The 19,970-nt window shown below is 37.1% G+C and overlaps 1 protein-coding gene across 2 annotated transcripts in view; it reads left to right on the top strand.

Moving 5' to 3' along the window:
- LOC141494999 (contactin-4) overlaps positions 1-19,970 on the top strand; it is a 582,571-nt gene that overhangs the window by 531,750 nt on the left and 30,851 nt on the right. For both annotated transcript variants that reach the window (XM_074196081.1, XM_074196080.1), the window contains 2 exons: positions 9,391-9,566; positions 18,120-18,240. In XM_074196081.1, the coding sequence (XP_074052182.1) occupies positions 9,391-9,566; positions 18,120-18,240 (297 nt within the window). The remainder of the gene's footprint in view (positions 1-9,390; positions 9,567-18,119; positions 18,241-19,970) is intronic.

Below are 19,970 nucleotides of genomic sequence, written 5' to 3'. Positions count from 1 at the left end.
GACCTGTTCTATTGGTGTGTGTGTGTGTGTGTGTGTGTGTGTGTGTGTGCAGATTAAATCTCATGTTATAAGTTTTCTCATCCTGAGCAACTATCCTCTTCATCTCTCAATAAAGTCTCCATAGAGAGTCTACCCAAAGTATTAGAGACCTTTCTCTGTTCCTATAAAGAATTCCTGGATACTACTATAGCCCATACTATCCATTTGTTATCCTTTGCTCTTGTTTCATGACTTTTCTTCCTGCCTTTCACGTCCTTGATGATATCTGTTATACCACTTGCATTGTGCCATGAGTCTTCCCCCTCACCCTTTTTTATGAGCTGTAACTGATTTTTTGAGAATTTGGGGCTCTGTAAGTGGCTCTCATATAGATTCTGCTTCTATGTATCCATAGTTTCAATTGATATAGGTATTCTACAAGATCACAGATGATCCAAACTTTCTCATGTTATGCGAATCTTATCCATGTTTTCCCTCAGTGACCTCAAAGGGGGATGAGAGTTCATTTAACATACTAGGTGGAATTTTCTAGTTCTTTTAACAATAATATGAGATAGATGATAGATAGATAGATGGACTGACAGATAGACAGATGACAGACAGACAGGTGGCCAGATGGATAGTTGGATCAGCTAGATCTATGATGCTATGTTACTATTATAATGCCATACCATTATAATGCTCTTCTCACTACGTCTAGCTCAGCTCCATTTCTGATATACTTCTTCTGATTGAGATCTTTTAGGCTTTTCTTGCATAGAAATCCTTATTAGCAATAATTTGCTTACCCTCCAGATCTGTCTTTCCATTGCCCTTTGGGTCAGCCAACAATTTTGATTCACTAAAGATTCTTCTAGTCCTTTATTCAACAGTCTCAAAAGAATTTTGGTGATAAAAAATGGAGATAGTTTTTCTGGGATTAATTTATAATCATTTGAACTTCTGCCCCATTTCCCAAATTGACTCCATGCTCTGTTTCCATCTTCAGTTCTGGGCCCATCTCATTTCCCATCCCATGCCACACTGATTCTTTCCTTCCTTTTATTCCTTCTCCCACTACCTATCCTGCATCCTATAACTAAAGGCCTATCCTCACTCTAATTCCCATTAAGGTATTAGCTGATGATATTAGAGTTGTTTTCCTTCTAAGGGGACTATAAATGCTAGATTCCTGGAGTTTGAAGAGCCTATAAAAATGAGAGGAATAAATTGCTAATGGAGAATTTTAAGGCATCATGACAGCTAATGGGGAAGTATACTCTTCTTCCCAAATTCATCAAGGTCGTCTCATAGATATATCCTTAGCAAAACACCAGTTCCTATCCCAATAAGATCATGTAGTAGTCATAGGGACTTAGAGTGCCCTGAGTTCAAATCCTACTTCAGTCATCTAGTAGGGGGTTGGCAAAGGACAGATCGCTTAACTTCTCCAGACATCAATTTCTTCATCTGTAAAAGGAAGATTGGACTTGACTTATGGGGTCTCTTTCACTTCTACATCTATGATCCAATCATTCCTCTCCTAAGAGGTACTTATAAAATTATAGGATCCTAATTTGAAGGGTCTTTAGAGACAAACTAATCCAACCCTCTCATTTTATCTATGGGGGAAACTGAGACCCAGAGAAGCAAAATTATTTGACAAATGACAAATAGGTAGTAAGAGAGAGGATTAAAATTCTGTTTTTCTGACTTGAATCTAATTATCTTTCCACTGTACCATACAATCTCTTCTCAATCATATTGGTCTCAGAATCCCAAAGTCCATCTCACTCCTACCTTGTATAGCTGTATGTGAGAACATTTTGCTTCAGTTCATTACTTCTATGTTGTCATAATTATAATGGTCACCATGACTACATATATGATATGCCCCTTGATTAGAACCCAGGACCTCATTATATTCCTAAGAGCAATAGAATTCCGACACAACACTCATCTGGTTAAGAGAAGTATTCAGTAAGCTATTTGTAATAGAAACTCAGCATGGTATAATGGGAAGAATGATTTTAGAATCAAAGGATCAGATCTGAATCTCAAGTGTATAGCTTGCTGTATGAATCTGAGCACATTATCTGCCTTCTCCGGGTCCCTATCCCGTAGACCCCTTCTGGTTCTAATGGTTCATGGTCTTATGAGATGCCCACCTCCATGGTCCTTATTAGTAAAGTACAATCAAATCATATACATTTTAGTCGTATTTACAGGTTCTTCATGCAATCATTTTCTGCAAAAAGGGTAACTTTATTGTATAATCTAATACCTCATTGCAATGTGTTGAATACTTGATGGAAAAGGCTCATCATTCCTTGGGGAAATTGCTTTCCCTACAATAATCTTCACCAAATCCTTTGAGACTAGCTGCCTATAAACCCCCAAAATAGCTTCTAGATGATGACAAATTCTACTTCTTTCAATAAATGCCTTTAAAAAAGAAACTTTTTCAATACAGAAGCCTCCAAAAAGACTACAACCAGTTTTATCCCACTAAAAAAGCCATGTGGACCAAACAATAGAACTATGTACTCTACTCTGGAAAGAATGTTGCTATTTGTCCCTCAGGAAGTGATGTTATGACAAGCACATGAATTGAATTTGAGTGTGTGTGGGGGGGGGGCTGTGCTGTCACCAACCTCACTTTCTTCTCCAGAACCATCAGATATGCATCTTGGCAACTGGAAATGGCCCTGCATGCAAGGGCAATTAGGGTTAAATGACTTGCCCAAGGTCACACAGCTAGAAAGTGCCAGTTATCTGAGGCTAGATTTGAACCCTGGTCCTCTTGACTCCGGGATCAGCGTTCCATCCACTGCACTGCCTAACTGTCCTACAGGTTAATTTTCGATCCATTTCTTGTCAAAGTGTTGTAATAGGCAGGAATCTACCATCCTTGTGAATCAGATCCATGTTGTAAAAGAAGAATTAGATTAGGAAACAGAAGACTTAGGTTTAAATCAGAACTCTGCTATACACTACCTAGGTTAGAGACATTCATATGACTTGGTGGCTAGATTACGGGGCTGAAGTCAGGAAGACATGAGTTCAAACCTAGCTTCACACATTTGCTAGTTGGGGGACCCTGGGCAAGTCACTTAATTTCTGTATGCCTCCTTCCCAGGGTTGTTGTATTAAATGAGAAAGAAATTATAAAGTAGTTGGGGCACACAGTAAGTTCTATATAAATGTTTGTTTTCAATATTCTTATTCTTATTATTTGATCTTTCTCTGACTCAGTTTCCTAAACTGTAAAATAGGGACAATAATATCAACTACCTCTCATAGTTGTTGCAAGGATAAAATGAGAAAATATTTGAAAAACTGTTCAGCACAGAGTTCTGGTACATTGAAGTTATTTAATTAATATTTGTGTTCTTCCTCCCTTGGCAAGTCACTTGCACTCTCAGATTCCCTACTTCCTAGAGGGAGTTATACTAGATGAGCATTAAGATTCTTTCCATCTCTAACACTATGATTCAAAGACTGAATGTAGGTTTTGAGCTTCTCATCATTCACACTGAAAAATGAATTCTTTTCCTCTGTTTTCATGTATGTAACATGATATTATAGAAAGAAAATTTACTTTGGTATCATGGGACCAAATTTCAGGTCACGCATGTCCTACTTGTGACCTTGGGCAAGTCACTTCACTTTCCTGGGATTAAGTTTCCTGCTTTATAGAATGAGGGAATTTGCCTTAATGATTTCTTTTTTTGTTTTGGTTTGGTTTTTGTTTTAGTGTTTTTTGCAAGGTCAATGGGGTTAAGTGGCTTGCCCAAGGCCACACAACTAAATCGTTATTAAGTGTCTGAGGCCAGATTTGAACTCAGGTACTCCTGACTCCAGTGCTCTATCCACTGAGCCACCCAGCCACCCCGACTTAATGATTTCTAAAGTCTCCTCCAGTTTTCCATCTACCATCCTACAATTCTATGCCCAACAGCCTCCTCCAGTGGAAGGTCTTGCAGGAATTTACCTTCAACCTGGGTCCAAAGGCAGGTTTTTTAAACCAACTATGTTGACTCCAGACTCAGGGCTCTCTCCTCCTTAATAATCAAAATCCATATAATTGATCTGAGCATTAATAGTTTGTTTGTAATTAACTCCTTTCCTAAATTGACATGATTGATGAGTTAAAAGCAAAAACAATTAACATCTGTCTTCTGTTAATCTTCTTCTGGAAGATTCTGTACTGCAAAATAAAATAAAATGACCTATTATTGAACTCTTGGATTAGCTAAGCACTCAACAGAAAGTCTTTTCACCCAAAGCGCTCTACCCCAGTGCTCCAAATTTTGAATTTTTGCAGAATAAGCCAACTTCATGCAGGAAAACCTAGTGCAGTGTCAGTAGCCCTCTTTATCATTGTTTTTAAAGTACAACCAAATCTAACCACCAAGTCGTATCCTGAACTCTAATTATCTTGGAAAGTACCAGACACCTAACAATAGCAGGAGTGACCCACCATGTAGAAGCAGGAAATATAAACTCCCTTTAATCCTGGAAAATTAAAATCAAAATAAGGAGCCATTTCTGTTTCACTAAGAAGCCATCTGGTTATCTGTGTGGGGAGATTTGCATCGAAATCTTTTATATGGAAAAGCATCCAAATTCAAGATATTGGAACCAAGAATACTGAATAAACACAATCCAGCAAAGCCACAGAGCTGGCAGAGTTTGGGCCTTCTTTGCTTTGATTGTCCCAAATTCCAAGGAGATCAGTCCAGGGCCTGTAGAACACTTTGAACTTGTTTACTCTCTCCTTACCTCATCATTATTGCATTGTTTTCTACTTGATCTCCCTTCACAAGTCTCTCTCCTATCCAAACTCTCCATGTAGTTTCCAAAATGATTTCCCTAAAGCATGATCTATCCATCCCTTTCTTCAACTCCAAAAGCCTTGACTCCTACTATCAAATATAAACTTCCCATTTAGATCTTTAAAGACTTTTGCAATCTGGCCCCAAACTACCTTTCCAATCTTATTATATTTTATTACTCCCCTCCATGCACTCAATAATCCATCTCCTTTCTCTCTGCATTTCACCCATCATCTCCCAAGTCTAGAAAACAGTTATCCTTTCCACATTGCAACTTTCTCCATCACAGTTTCGAAATATCAAAGGTTTGCATAAGAAATAAAATGGGGGGGGGGGCTGCTAGGTTGTGCAGTGGATAGAGCATCGACCTTGGAGTCAGGAGTACCTGGGTTCAAATCTGGCCTCAGACACTTAATTACCTAGCTGTGTGGCCTTGGGCAAGTCACTTAACCCCATTGCCTTGAAAAATCTAAAAAAAACAAAACAAGAAATAAAATGGGAATTTGATGGGGAATTTTTTAAATGACACAGATAACACTCAAGGGCCAGGAAACAACCCAGAAAAATTCAGAAATGCATAAAATATATGTATAATATCATATGATAACATATTTTATCTTCTTATGCCATAATAGTTTAGACTTCTATGGTACAAAAGGAGGGTCAAAAATTTGATATTGATTTTCCAGATTGTTCAAGTACGATACCCCTAATCCCTGCCATGTGGAAGGGATAATTATGCATTCCTTCCTCTCTTAAACTTTTAGTTTCTTTCAAGACTCATATCATACACCTCCTTTAGAAAGATACTTTTACTCCTCCCCATAATTGGTATTACACTTCTCCAAAAGCCACTAGTATTTATTTTGTATTTGCTTATAAAGTATGCATATCGTCTTTCCTTAGATTATGAGTTCTTTGAAGACTGAAGCTACACTTTGTTCTTTATATTTCTAGAACTTACCATACTGCCTGGAAAACTGTAAGAGCTTAATAAATGCTTGTTGATTGATTCATTCTGCTTTACAACTGAGTATACAGATTCAGTAAGAAATCCTTAAAGAATTCATTAGCCAATGTTGACTCCTTGCTCTGGAGAATTGTCTTTTCCTTCACTCACCAAATAATTATTAAGCAGTTACTGAATGCCAGATAACTTTTACTGAGCCTACATACATTAAGGACAAATAATGCCTACCTTCAAAACTAGGTCGTTGTTAAGGAATCCTAAGCTTTTGCAGTTACCAGAATAAAGCCTCTATTCCTACAAGTAAAAAAAGAAATAATTGCCATTTCTTTAAAATAAAACCAGTTGCAGAGGGGAATTTCTGGAACCAGTTGCCTTGGGTTTGTTTTTTTTTTTTTCATTTTTTATTTTTTAGGTTTTTGCAAGGCAATGGGGTTAAGTGGCTTGCCCAAGGCCACACAGCTAGGTAATTATTAAGTGTCTGAGGCTGGATTTGAACTCAGGTCCTCCTGACTCCAGGGCTGGTGTTTTATCTACTGCACTGCCTTGGGTTTTGAAGGGGGTACCAGCATTCTGTTGCTCCCTTGGTCTCTATCCAGATACAAGAAGCGAGATTTTTTTTTAAGAGCTGATGCTGAATTTTTGACTTTTCACCCACGATTCTTTATATTTCAGCTGAAAGTCCATAAAACTGGTTTATATAGGCATGAAATCATCTCTGCTTGCAAACTGCCGGCTGTAGTGATTTCATTGCTATAACAGCAGTCTCTGATGAGCTTCACCCCATGTTCATCTTTCTCTAAAAGAAGCTTTCCCCTTCATCTTCTCTACCAAGCTACTATTTCCTTTCTGGGGTAGAACCTTGGAATAGGTCTCCACCTGACCCTAAGCTTTCTGCCTAGATGGCAAGCTCCTTGAAGGCAAACAGCCCCCCCCATACACACACTTTATATCCCTGATGAAATCCAGGACATTATTACAAATATTGGTTGGTTGCTGTCCATCCTTCTCAAAGAAGATCAAAATCACTCTTAGAGTCAGGCTGTTTAGATCAATAGGAGCATGAAATGCTCTACCATAAGTCAGGCACAAATAGGCCATGTTAGCATTTGGGGTGAATTCTCTAAATTTTTTCATTTCACACACAAAAACAACCATAAGTATTTGAAAAATGTTTGGTCAGTGAGTGAAGAAACCATACATGTATAAGGGAAATCAGCAAGAGTCATTTTTATTTCAAGATTTTGTTTATAATAGTATTTTTACTACCTTCTTTCCCCATAAGTAAAATATTTCTGTTATAATGTAGAGTGTAATACAGTGAAAAGATGACTGACTCAGTGGTCAGAATATTCTACAAATTACCAGGGTTCCAATCCCAATGTTGCCACATATTACCAGAGTGAACTTGGTCATTTTCTCTCTGGACTTTCTCTAAAATAAGGTTTGGTGTGAGAATCTGGCAAATCCTTTTCTAGGCTTCTCATCCACCTTTCTGTCTACCTGCCACCTGACTTTTATCTGTGGCTCCAAGAAGCTATAACATGCACAGCATCCACATCCCAGTAAAACTGTCAACCCAGGTTGACCACTTAGAATTTGTTCAGACATCAGAGACACGAAGGTCAATCCATTGCATCCCAGGTTCTCCCCAGATGTTTTTATTTTTGTTTTACCACTGAACTTCAATGATTCTGGAAGGGAGAAGAAGGCTGATGACTTTGTGTCACGCGGCCTCACTTCAATCCAGTTCACACACACTTCAAGACATGAACCCATTATATCACTGATCCTCAAAAACGAAGGATGAACAACATGATTGCAAGCTCTTTGAAGGCAGGCTTTACTCACCATCTTATCTCCCAAAATTTTCAGAGGTAGCCAGCTAAAAGAATAGGCCTAAGATCTGGTCCTTAAGAGAGAATCATCTGGATTTAAATCTGGCTATGAAGCCCAGATAAGACTTTCTAAGATTAAATAGTGGAATATTTGCAGACCTGTATCAGAGGCAGGAATTTCCTCCGCAGGAACTTCTAAATAGAGGTGAGCTCAAAGAATCAGACTTCTCTTCCCCAAAAAATATCCCACAGCACCTAGTACTAACTGTAGTAGACATTAAATACATTTTTATTGTTGAGACCCTTCTCCTTCCCATTTATTAGTGCCACACTTCATGGAAAAATAACTGTATTTGCTTTATACAATGTATTTTTATATGTTAAATAACCTCCTCCCCAATTATGTACCTGTCATTTACTGACACTACCTTGCTCATTCTTTCCCAAATAAGACATTTGATCTCTCAGCCTGGGACTTTTACATTTGCAAAAGTATCTCTTGGATGTTTTTGCCTTAACCCTATCTCCTAATTTACCTGATTTTTGTTAGAATTCCAGCTAAAATTTCCCTTTTTTTAAATTTTTATTTAAAGCAATAGGGTTAAAGTGACTCGCCCAAGATCACACAGCTAAGTAATAACGCAATGGGGTTAAGTGGCTTGCCCAAGGCCACACAGCTAGATAATTATTGTGTCTGATTTGTCAAATTTGAACCCAGGTCCTCCTGACTCTAGGGCAGCTGCTCTATCCACTGAACCACCTAGCTGCCCCCTAAGTTCTTCTTCTTTAGGAAGCATTTCACAAACTCCATTAATTCTAGGGCTCAATCAAGTCTGGTGATTATCTTCAAAATATTTGGCATAGAATTTGTTTATATATTTTTGTCTATAAGTTGTCTCCCTCATTACACTAGGCACTTCTTGAAGGCAAGGGACTGTCTTTCAACACTCTTTGTATCTTCAGAGCTTCTCACAGTGGCTAGCATATAGTCAGTGTTTAATCTGTGTTTACTGACTGATTGACTAGTTGGCATGATGTTTCTCACCTCTAAGAAGAATGTAAGGACCCGGAAGGCAAGGAATGTTCATGTACCCATAGTATTTTGCTCTTCATGTGTATTGACTAAAGTACATTGAATAAATGGATAAATAAATCTTTTTATTGATTTTTATAACTAAGCCTAAATCAACGTTTTATCTACATGTAGTAGGGAAAACTTGTATTTTAACCTGTCACTTGGCTGTGTGGGATTTTTCAGACCTTCTACTTTTTTGGGGTTGTTTGTTTTCTCTAAAAACGGGGGAGATAATATTTATGTACCAATCTCACAAGATTATTATGAACATCTTCAGGCCAACCCTCTCATTTCACAGATGAGGAAACTGAGCACTAGAAAATCCTATTGGTAACAAGCATCAGAAACAGGCCTTAAATTTAGGTTTTCTGATTTCAATTCCAATGGCCTTTCTATTTCACACAGTGGGATCACAAATTTGGAATTGTAAAGGATTTCAGCAGATATCTCATACAATTCCCTCATTTTACATGTTGAGAAACTGAGACCCAGACAGGATAGATGGGAAAAAAATATAATGATGATCACGAGAATGCTATTCTACCTGAAAATGACTAAACAAACTAAGACTATTGTCTTAATTATATCTATTTTTTTCCATGTTTAAAATAACTGGTTAAATTGAATCCACCCTTTTCACTTTCTGACCTCTCAAAATAACTTAAATGATTTTGTTTGTTTGTTTGTTTTCAGATCCAACCCGCCTTCTGGTGCCACCATCCAGTATGGATGTTACTGTTGGAGAAAGCATTGTCCTACCTTGCCAAGTATCCCATGATCATTCATTGGATATTGTGTTCACTTGGTCATTTAATGGACGATTGATTGACTTTGACAAAGATGGTGACCATTTTGAAAGAGTGGGAGGGGTAAGTATTAATATTAAACAGCCAATGACAGACCAAAGTCTGTCTAATATCCTAGACAATATCCTAGGATGGCACAAATAAATTTAAAAGTAATTTAAGAGTTAAAATCATTGCTTCTTTTAAAAGTATATTTGAGATTTTTGTTCAGAAAAGCTCTTTTCTAGGAAATTTGTAAGCATTTGATTAAATTTAATTATCTTATTTTCTGTCCTATTAATCTGGGCAATTTATATTTCTGTAAATATTTATCCATTTCATCCAGATTGTTAGTTTTATTGAGCAAGATAGGTCCTAATAATTTATTTTATTTCTTCTTCATTATGAATTTAACTTTTCCTTTTTTTGATGCAAGTAATTTGGTTTTCCTTTTTTTTAATCAAGTTAACTAATAGCTTGTCTATTTTACTGCAATTCTTTTAAACTCCTAGGTTTGTTTATTATTCCAATAGTGTTTTTTCTTCCAGTTTTGTTAATCTCCACTTTGCTCAGGATTTCTTGTTCAATTAAATTCAATCCACTGAATATTTGTTAAGTACCTACTGTGTGCAAACCCACTGTGTCAGGTGCTCGGGATATACAAACAGAAAAAAATTGAAGAGCCTCAACCCTGAAGAAGTTTACATTCAACTGCTTTGTGGGAGAAAGTGGGAGAGCAGGCAGCATTAAATGTAGGATCATAGGTTTGGCTCTACAAGAACCTTAGGAATCGTCTAGTACAACCTTTTCATTTATAGACGTGAAAAATGAGAGAGGTTTAACCAAATTATGCATCAGAGTCAGAATGCAAACCATTCCACTGACCAAACTGATTCCCTCAAAAATGTCTTAGGTAAAATACAAGATAATTTGAGGAGGGCAAAACACTAATAGCTGAGGAAATCAGGGAAGGCTACACAGGAGATAAGAAAAGTGACTGAAGCTAAGAATTCTAAGCATCAAAGAGGATGTGCAGGTAGAAGGACAAGGACAGCTTTTACTTCATTCCATACCAACATATCACAGAACCAGATTCAACTAGATGGAACCGTGGATAGAGTACTAGGCTGAAACCAGAAAACCTCATCTTCCCCAATTCAAATCTGGTATCATGTATTAACTGGATGACTCTGGGCAAGTCACTTAACTCTGTTTTGCCTCAGTTTCTTCATCTGTAAAATGAGCTGGCTCAGGAATTAGCAATTCACTGCAGTATTTTTGCCAAGAAATTATAATGAAGTCACAAAGAGGCAGTCACAACTAAAAAAACATTGACTCAAAAACAGATTAGCAATTTTGCCCAAAGGGAGCTTCCTTCTAGGAATTTAGCTTGTTGAATAAGTTCATTAGCACCACCTGAAGTCATTAAAGACAATATTGTAGTGGCAGCATAGTATGTTAAAGCTTGGAAGAAAGAGCCCTGGATTTGGATCCCCACATCTGGGGTCAAATCTTGTTTTTTTTCATTCCTAGGATAATCATGTGACTTCCACCTTGGACAAAGACTTAATTCCAGTTATTTCTCTAAAAATAATGATAACAGCAATTACATTATGTCCTTCTTAATAAATGTGAAATCATTCTGAAGAAAATGCTTGGTGAACTATCGAGCAATTTGCAAACAGGAGGTATCAGTTTCTTTCTATTGGAGAGTATTCCAAAATGAATGTTTTGAAACATCTGTAACATGTTTTGGGAAATTGCAAGGAAAGGGGGTGAAGATGGTTGAAAGAACAGGGAAGCGTAAATTGAGAGAAATTAATAAATTTACCAAGCCATTGTTCCTTATTCTTTAATATATTTCAAGCAGATGTACTAATAATCATGTCTTTTCCTCATTCAGGGCTTCCAATAAACATTCTCAACAGGTAGATTGTTTATTATAGAAGATGGTCTTCCAAGAAAATAAATTGTGATGAATTTAACATCAAACCAGGCTCTTCTAATAGGACTGAGCATTCATTTACATCTCATTTAGGGATAATCTATCTATGCATAACTTGCTACTGCACCCCCATCACTTGTCAACAAACCAGGCATTTCTGAGCAATAGGTTCAAATTTCAAGAAATAGGCTGGAAAGTATAGGATGGAAGAATATTAGCAAAAGAGGAAACAAACAATGATTCTGGAGCTACAGAAAATGAATGACTGGCAGGCAAAATAACCTTACTGTCAAGTCCTTACGAAACCCTTTATTTCCCAAGTCAGCATGTTGAAAATAATGCTGGTTATTCCAGATCTGTCATATTTTTGCAAAAAAAATTTTACTTTGTAAACTTACCTGTATATATATAGCTTTAAGGTTTACAAAAGCACTTTGCAGATACACACACACACACACACACACACACACACACACACACAAATTGGATGGAAGGTAGCACTGAACTGATAAATATTCACAGATATGGATCAGGTCATAATTGGGGAAAAAACTGTTAAAATGCCACCACTTAATTTTCATTCTCATCCCAGGTTTATTTCCCATCGTCCCAACCCAAATTAAACACCAAAATAGAAATCCTGAAAATCAATGAAGAAATTAACAAAATTGAAAGCAAAAACTCATTGAATGAACAAATAAAACAGGGAGCTGGGTTGTTGAAGGAGGAAAAAAATAAAGTGACATACTCTGATAAATGTTTAACAACCTTCTGAGGAAAAATAACCTGTTACTTTTATTATTTATCATCCCTTTCTTAAATCTGGACAATGAAGAAAACAAGAAAAAATTTGTAGCATTTGTCAGTTTCAGAAGTATAAATGCTCACAATGAAAACTTAACAATTGACCGTCAGGAGCCAATTCAAGCTAGCTCCAACCCTCCCCATGTTAAATCATTAGCTAATTTGTTTAAAAAGAAGACAATACTAGTTTGAAAATGAAAAAAGGAATAATGGACAAATGAAGAAAAATTAAAGAATATAATTAGGAAAACTTTTGCCTAATTCTGTGCCAGCAATAACTTCTTAGTCGGGTTCTCTTCTGCTGCAGTTACCTCTCTACTTCAACCTGTTCTCCTGCACCAAGGAAAGATTTCTAAAACCACATTCTAATTAACACTTTTCAGCTCAAATCTTTCAATGATCTCTGCCATTCCCATTGCCAACAGAATATAAAATTTAGACTCTTTCGCCTGATAGTCAAAGATTTCTGTGGCACGGCCTAAATGTACCTTTTTTATCCCTGTTTCACACTGCTCTCCTTCTCAAACCCAGTGCTCCTAGCCAACTAAATTATTTTTCCATTCCTCCAAAATTTCAAAAGCTTTTACTCTACATGCCTATGCTCACACCCCTCCCTTCTCCTGGAGTGGCCTACACTCATCCCTGCCTGTTGAAATATATCTGTCCATCAAGACCCAAATCAAGTTTCTTTTAGCTGCAAATATTCCCTCCCTTTTTAAAATTTCTTTGACCATATCTCCTGATATAGCATTCTTTGTATTATAAATAATTGTGTATATATATATATATATATATATATATATATATATTTTACTAGATTAGGAGATCCTTGAAGATAAGGGTTTTATTTGTTTTGGTAATCCTCAAAATACTATCATGGTACCTTACACATAAGCATGCCTAATAAATGTCTGTCAAATAAGCAAACTAATGAATGAATGAATGAATGAATGAATGAATGGTTTCATTGATCGTGTGACCTGAAGGGCTTCAGAGAAAATAAGTTCTTCCTTTTCTTGCTATTATAGTTTAACTCAATCACAAGGATTTTAAAAAGGTTTTATTATAAAGCAGGTCAAAAGCTGTAATTACTAGATTATAATTTAAATCATAGAGTGGAATTTTTTTTATTAAGATAGACTCTCCTGCTATATAATTGACTGTTTTTCATTCTTGAAGTCCAAAATGACATTATATTAGAATCAAGCTTACAGTGTCTGAATTGGGCTGTTCAGACCTTTGGGAGCTCAGAATGCACTACTATAGTCTATATGAATAAAGAGTTGTTTTCTTTATAATAATGACATTGATGGTCCAGTATAGATAACTTACCTTTAAAACTAGTGAAGAATTCCACCTTCCCAAAATATAACCATTCCAATATAATCTTATTTACTATATTACAGTATACTATTATAATACAATTACTACATAAAATATAATACATTTACTAAGAACCTGAAAAGTACTTTGCCTGGTACTGAGATTATAAGGTCAAAATGGATAATTGTTTCTTCTCTCAGGCAACATAAACTCTACCAGGTGGAGACCATGTAAATAGATAAATATAAATTTTGTAATTTCAGAAGAGAGAGAGTTCTGTAACAATGGAGCATGCGAGAGAATCTTCCTGAAGAAGGGTCTGGGGCTTAAAGAAGGTTAAGGATGCTGAGAGGTAGAATTGAGAACTATATATATAGAGAGAGGAATTGATGAAGAAGGAATCCAGAACAGCTGTGGGGAATATGATAAAGCCAATTGAAGAATAAAAGATTACATATAATATACATAATGCACTTTGCAATAAACAAAACTCATAATTTTTTTTTAGCTTTCAGATCTGAAGTGGACCTAGGTAACACATTTATGGAGCTTTCTCTAATAGGGCTCAAGAGACCAATGGGGAGATAAGCAAGGATAGAGTTTGGCAAGGTCTGATTGTCAATAGGATAGAGGGGCAAGGTATTTGAAGGTATCAAATAGGGTATATTTGCATGTAGGTCTAGGGTGAAGACTGCAAAGAAGAAAAACTTAGGGCAGGGTAGTGGTGATTGCTACAGAAGGGAGAGAAGGGATGAGTGAGTAGAGAGATCCTTGTGAAGGCAAAGAATTAGGAGCAATGAAGCCCAGAGAGAAATGAAAGGACAAGAAGTTATAGTCACATAGAGAAACTGCATTTTTGGATCAGAGAAGAATATAACCATTCCCTACCCCCCCCCCCCCCTTGAGTGTAGCCAAGCTTCTGCCCAAATACATTTTTGCAATGTCATCTTTTCTTTTTTTTAAAAAAAAATTGTTATTTGTGATAAAATATAAGTATAATTAGCCAGGTATATGACTAAGATACAATCAAAATGTAACCAATGAGTTATATATGTTGATCAAATGTAAGGCCAAGGTGTTTGAGGATTCATCTTTTAATCCCTAAATTTGAGCACTGGAATTGGGGTGAAGAGAAAGGTATTAATCTAGTGCTGAATTCCTAGGAAAAAACAAGAGTCGTAATCTGCTACCAGATAGGCTAAGATGATGTATTTGGATGAATTGAAACTCGTAAGAATAATTGCAACAGAGGGGAGATCCAGAAATGGTCATGAGAAGCAAGAAGCATATTTTTCCTGTCTTCTAACCCAGGAAATCTGGTATATTCGAGTCATCAGTATGAGAAATAGTGTTTTCTGGAGAGAGCCTTTTCGAAGAGTACAAGTAAATAAATGGAAGGAGTGTGATCAAAAGCGAAAGGGGATTTGTTATTAAGAGAACAAGGGTTTCAAAGGGCACAATGTAAAAGAGAACAGAGAACAGGGACTTGAGCGGGGGAGGGTTGAGAGAAGTGAAGGGAATAAGTATTATATGGTGCCTCCTTTGAGTCAACCATGGTGCTAAACACTTTTTTACAAATATTACTTAGATAAGAGAGTGGGTACTAATAGTAGAAGAATGGTATTTTTTCTGAATCATAGGGATCATGAGAAAAGAAAGTAGTAGTTTCCCACAGGATAGAAAGTTAATTGGGTCTCCCATAATCAAGAATCGTGTAATGGGAAATGGTTGGCTATCTCCAACACCAGAAAATAAAATAGATAAGGTATCACAGTATAGATACTTGAAGTAAAGGAATAACAAAGTCCAAAGACTACCCACACATTTACTCGCTCTGTAATCACTTAGCAAATAACTTCATTTCTCTTGGCCTCAGTTTCCTCATCTGTAAAGTAGGTAAAATAATAGCACCTACTCACAGAGTTTTAGAACAAATGAGATCACGAATACACATAAACACACACATAAGCATATATGTGTGTGAATATATATATACATATATATGTATATTATGTGTGTGTGCAGCATATAGATACTGGTATTGTTGTACAAAACCTAACATGCTAAATATAGGCTAGTTATTTTAATTATCCAGAAAAAATATAGGGAGCAGAGACCTGTGTTACTGTTTTACTTTTTTTGTTATATTCCCAGTGCTTAGCACAGTGTCTGGAATTTATGGATTGATCAAAATCTAGGTTCAATGGCCATGGTCTTACTGCTAGATTAGTGGCTGTAGCTCTGGTGTCCCAGGTAGCTTCGAGCAGGGTAAAAGGCCTGGTATTGGAAACGTGATCCCTGGTATATGAGCTCTAATCCTGGATGACATCATGGAGGGAGGAGGTCTGATGTCCAGTCCTAGAAAGGTACAGGGCATCTCAGCAAAGTGTTCCAGGGGAAGGGGCAGCTAGGTGGCACAGTGGATAGAGCACCGGCCCTGGAGTCAGGAGTCCCTGGGTTCAAATCCGGTCTCAGACACTTAATAATTACCTAGCTGTGTGGCCTTGGGCAAGCTACTTAACCCCATTTGCCTTGAAAAAAATCTAAAAACAAAGTTTTCCAGGGGGACCAGGTTTTCCCCGTGCCTCATCTCCACTGGGAATGGACATGAGATGACATTCTAGGTTTGGGCAGCAAAGGCATCTCTACCTAGTTCCAGATGATGATGATGATGATAATTATCATTTACCAAACAGACTTGGACTAAAACATTCATTACTAGTCTAGGAAGATACTAGGAGGCCCATATTCCCGATAGTGGCTTTCACCATTGATGGTCATGATTTTCTCTTTTGCCTCCATTGTTTATGCTCTGGGTAAACTCATGGAGCTCTTTAACAAGGACAATTATTCTAACAAAATTATTGGTTTTAACATTGTCCTTGGGACGTTTTTCCTAGACAAGGCCTGATTTAATTAAAACCAAGTTTTATTAGCATGGATTCACACATCAGATCTATATAGCTGGAATTTCACTGGAGAACTGTTTGTATTCGATTGGTTAATGCAGGGAACTGCCTGTGAATATACGCCATCTCCAAAGTAGATTTGCAAGTTATAGCCTTAGTGAACTTGTCAAGGACCAAGAGTCACAGAGGTGGTATATGTCAAAAGCAGGAATTGAACTCCCGTGCCTGATTCCAGGACCAACTGGAAACATTACGCCATGCCATCTCCCTGCCTTAGGACTATTGAGAATTATCCCCCAAACCCCTACCTGGGTACAATTCCCTCACTTCACTTGAAGCCGACTATCAGAGCCTTTACTTGTGGTCCCAACATCCAGGAAAAAAGAGGAAATCTCTGATCTGGGAGGCTGTCACAAAAATATTTTTAAGCCTTTCCCCCAAGTACAAGCAGAAAATTTGCTTCCATGCAAAAACTCATCCCCATTCTCCGTGGGTAGAAATCTGCATCATTTAACTTGCCCATTTGGCCATAATTTAGCATGGGTTTTATCACTGGTAGCCACAGAGGAAGGTTCCATCTCTTTTAATTGCTCCTGGTAGAGGTGAATGTAATGAAGCAAATTGAAAGAAAAGAATCATGCCCATTCCCAGTAGAGATGGGAGAGACAGAGGATCTGGTCCTCCTGGAAAACTCTGATGAGATGACAAGTCTCAACATCTCTGCTGGCTTCTGCCTTCTTTTATTCATGGAAATTCAGTCACAGAGGAAAGTGGCAGAGAGAGAGAGGGATTTTGAAAGACTGCCTATTAACTCTTGGATTGATGAGAAAGCATGTACAGACTTCAGTATCTGTACTATCAAAGTATTTCATGTCCATGGCAGATGTTTTCAATTATTCAATTATTACCATAAACCAAACTTCAAGGTTTCACAGCATTCCTCAATTAAAATGCCACAATCCTCAGCCTCCCAAGGAGGCCTCACTTTCAACTTATTAAGAGCCTACTATGAGTGAATGGTATAGAAATATTTCTGAGTAGCATAGCTATACATGCAGTGATGTAATTAGGCCTATTCATCTGCTAATCAAACATGCATTTGGCATTCAGAAAACAAATTAGCACTATTCCACATTAGGGGATGTAAGATTTTCCTCAGAGAATAGGGGCTCTCATAATCTTTTAATACAAAAAAAAAATTGTGAGCAATCAAAACACTGGCTATAAGACAGAAATCCTTGCAGTGAAATGCTGATGTCTCCAAATTTGGGCTCATTCCCTTTTCCAAATGATTGTGAATAGCCTGGAAGACATGAGAATACCGATGAAGGCTATAAATTGTGTGGAGGGAGGGAGAAATAGGCAGGATTTAAAGAGGGCTGCCCTTGCTATAAGTGTAGGTGAGTCACTCGCGAACAGCAGTGTTCAAGTGACCCAAATCAGATTCCATGGGTCCCTTCGAAGTTGCATTTAGGAAATGTTAGTGCTCTTATCTCCAAGGCAGGCTCACATATTTTTAATAGGCCATAGCTTGCATTACTAATGTTTTCATCAGCCAATGTAAAATAAATCCATTAGTCACAGTGTCCTTCATGTGATAATGATATTTAGAGCTCATTAAAAAGTAATTGTAGCCACTTTTCTCTACTTTATCAGCAGGATTCAGCTGGTGATTTGATGATCCGAAGTATCCAGCTGAAGCATGCTGGGAAATATGTCTGCATGGTACAAACAAGTGTGGACAAGATATCAGCAACCGCAGACCTGATAGTAAGAGGTATTTAGATTTTTTTATGTGCTAAAAATATTTTTTTTACACTATCAATTCCAGTGTGGGTTTTCAGAGCTATCCATTAGAATCCCAATGGTTTATAATTACTGTGAATAGTAAGCTAGAAAGCCCAGGCATCAGAGATTTAAAACAGTATGTAGCAGCAGGCAAAAACTGTTTGTGGGTTTGAAGGGAGGTGGCATTTCTTTTCCTGATATGGTATTGTCAGAAATTGCCTTGAGCCATTCATTAAATTTTCCCCCCAGTGAAAACACTTCCTATGGGTACCACTGAATCAAGCCGTTGGAGTTAATATTACCTTCCTGGGCAACTTTGGATTAACAAAAGTAAATGGAGAGATGCTGAGATATCAAGCAGTGTGCTTGGATACCTCATTTGGGTTCAAACAAGTTGGAGCTTTAGGCCACTAGCCCAGCGGTACCTTGGATTATTAGCAACTAGTTTGGGAGAAGTTAAATGACTTTGGTTCGTCGTGCTTAGGCACCACTTTTTCCATAACTGACCAAAAGTTTCTCCAGTTTTCTTATAACTTTCAGATGAGTTAAGACTTAGTATACCTGTATTGAATAAGAGAGACAGAGATGCAAATCAACAATGAAAAACTATATACACATACACACACACACACACACACACACACACACGCGAGTCTAGGTCCCACTTGGTATATATATTCTGAATTCTCTTTGAGCTTAGTCATAGTTTAGGGAGAAAGTAGAAATTGAACCAACAAGGAAGGAACTGAACCAAAATGAACTGCAAATGCTAAATCTGAAATTAATCATGTAAACAGATTTTTTTTCTTTGTCTAACAAACTTAAGACAAAATTGAAGAGGAAACCAGCTCATATCAGAACAGACCTATGAAAATGCCTCCTAAAAGAAAGACTTCTTTGGTCCAACCATTTGCCTCCAAGAACTATAACGAAGGAGGGAGAGGTGACAAGTGATCAGAAATGGAGAAAGAGAGATGAGGGGCACTAATAGAATGCAGGAGATAATGTATTTAAACACTGAGGTATATGAGCAGATAGAATTTTGAACAAGGGAGGTCACATTATCCTCCAAACTAATGAATTCAACTAGGCCTGTTCTAAGTTCTGGGGTTATAGAGGGGGTGGAAAATATCTCTTGCCCTCAAGGGGTTTACATTCATAAAGCCTTTCTAAGAGCAACAAATATCTCTGATACAAAATTCAGGGGAAAACATGACAATGAGATCTGATCTAAGAAGAGTCACTAATTTGTTCTTGGTGTGAATGTAGAAAGTGATTACTGCTCATCTATTTTTAAGCAAACCACTGTGGTTTATCTATTCCCCCCTCAGAAATAAAAGAATCCTACCACCAAAAATTAATCCTCTCTTTAATTAGGATAATGTTCAGATCAGCAGCTAAACCACCAATAAATTAGACTATTAAATCTTTAAATTAGTAATACTTGATGTTCTTAAATAATATCATCTACCTCATTTCACAGAAAATAACATTAAATACCAAGAGGAATTTGCAAGCACCAGTCTACAAGAAAATGTAATCAGTGAATAAGCCCAATAAATTACCATGCATGTATTTTTAAACCACCCATAATCTCATATTTTTTTCTTTGTTAGATAGTTCTGTCTTCATATCTTTTCTGCTGAAGAGGGGTCCATACCCATTCCAGGAGTTTCTTCCCCTAGGATCTGTGAACTTTTTAGAAAATAATTTTGAAAA

The sequence above is a fragment of the Macrotis lagotis genome, chromosome 8 (assembly GCF_037893015.1).
Source record: "Macrotis lagotis isolate mMagLag1 chromosome 8, bilby.v1.9.chrom.fasta, whole genome shotgun sequence".
In the NCBI taxonomy this organism is placed as follows: domain Eukaryota; kingdom Metazoa; phylum Chordata; class Mammalia; order Peramelemorphia; family Peramelidae; genus Macrotis; species Macrotis lagotis.
Note: the sequence above shows the minus strand (reverse complement) of the source record. Positions and strands in the feature narration are given on the sequence as shown.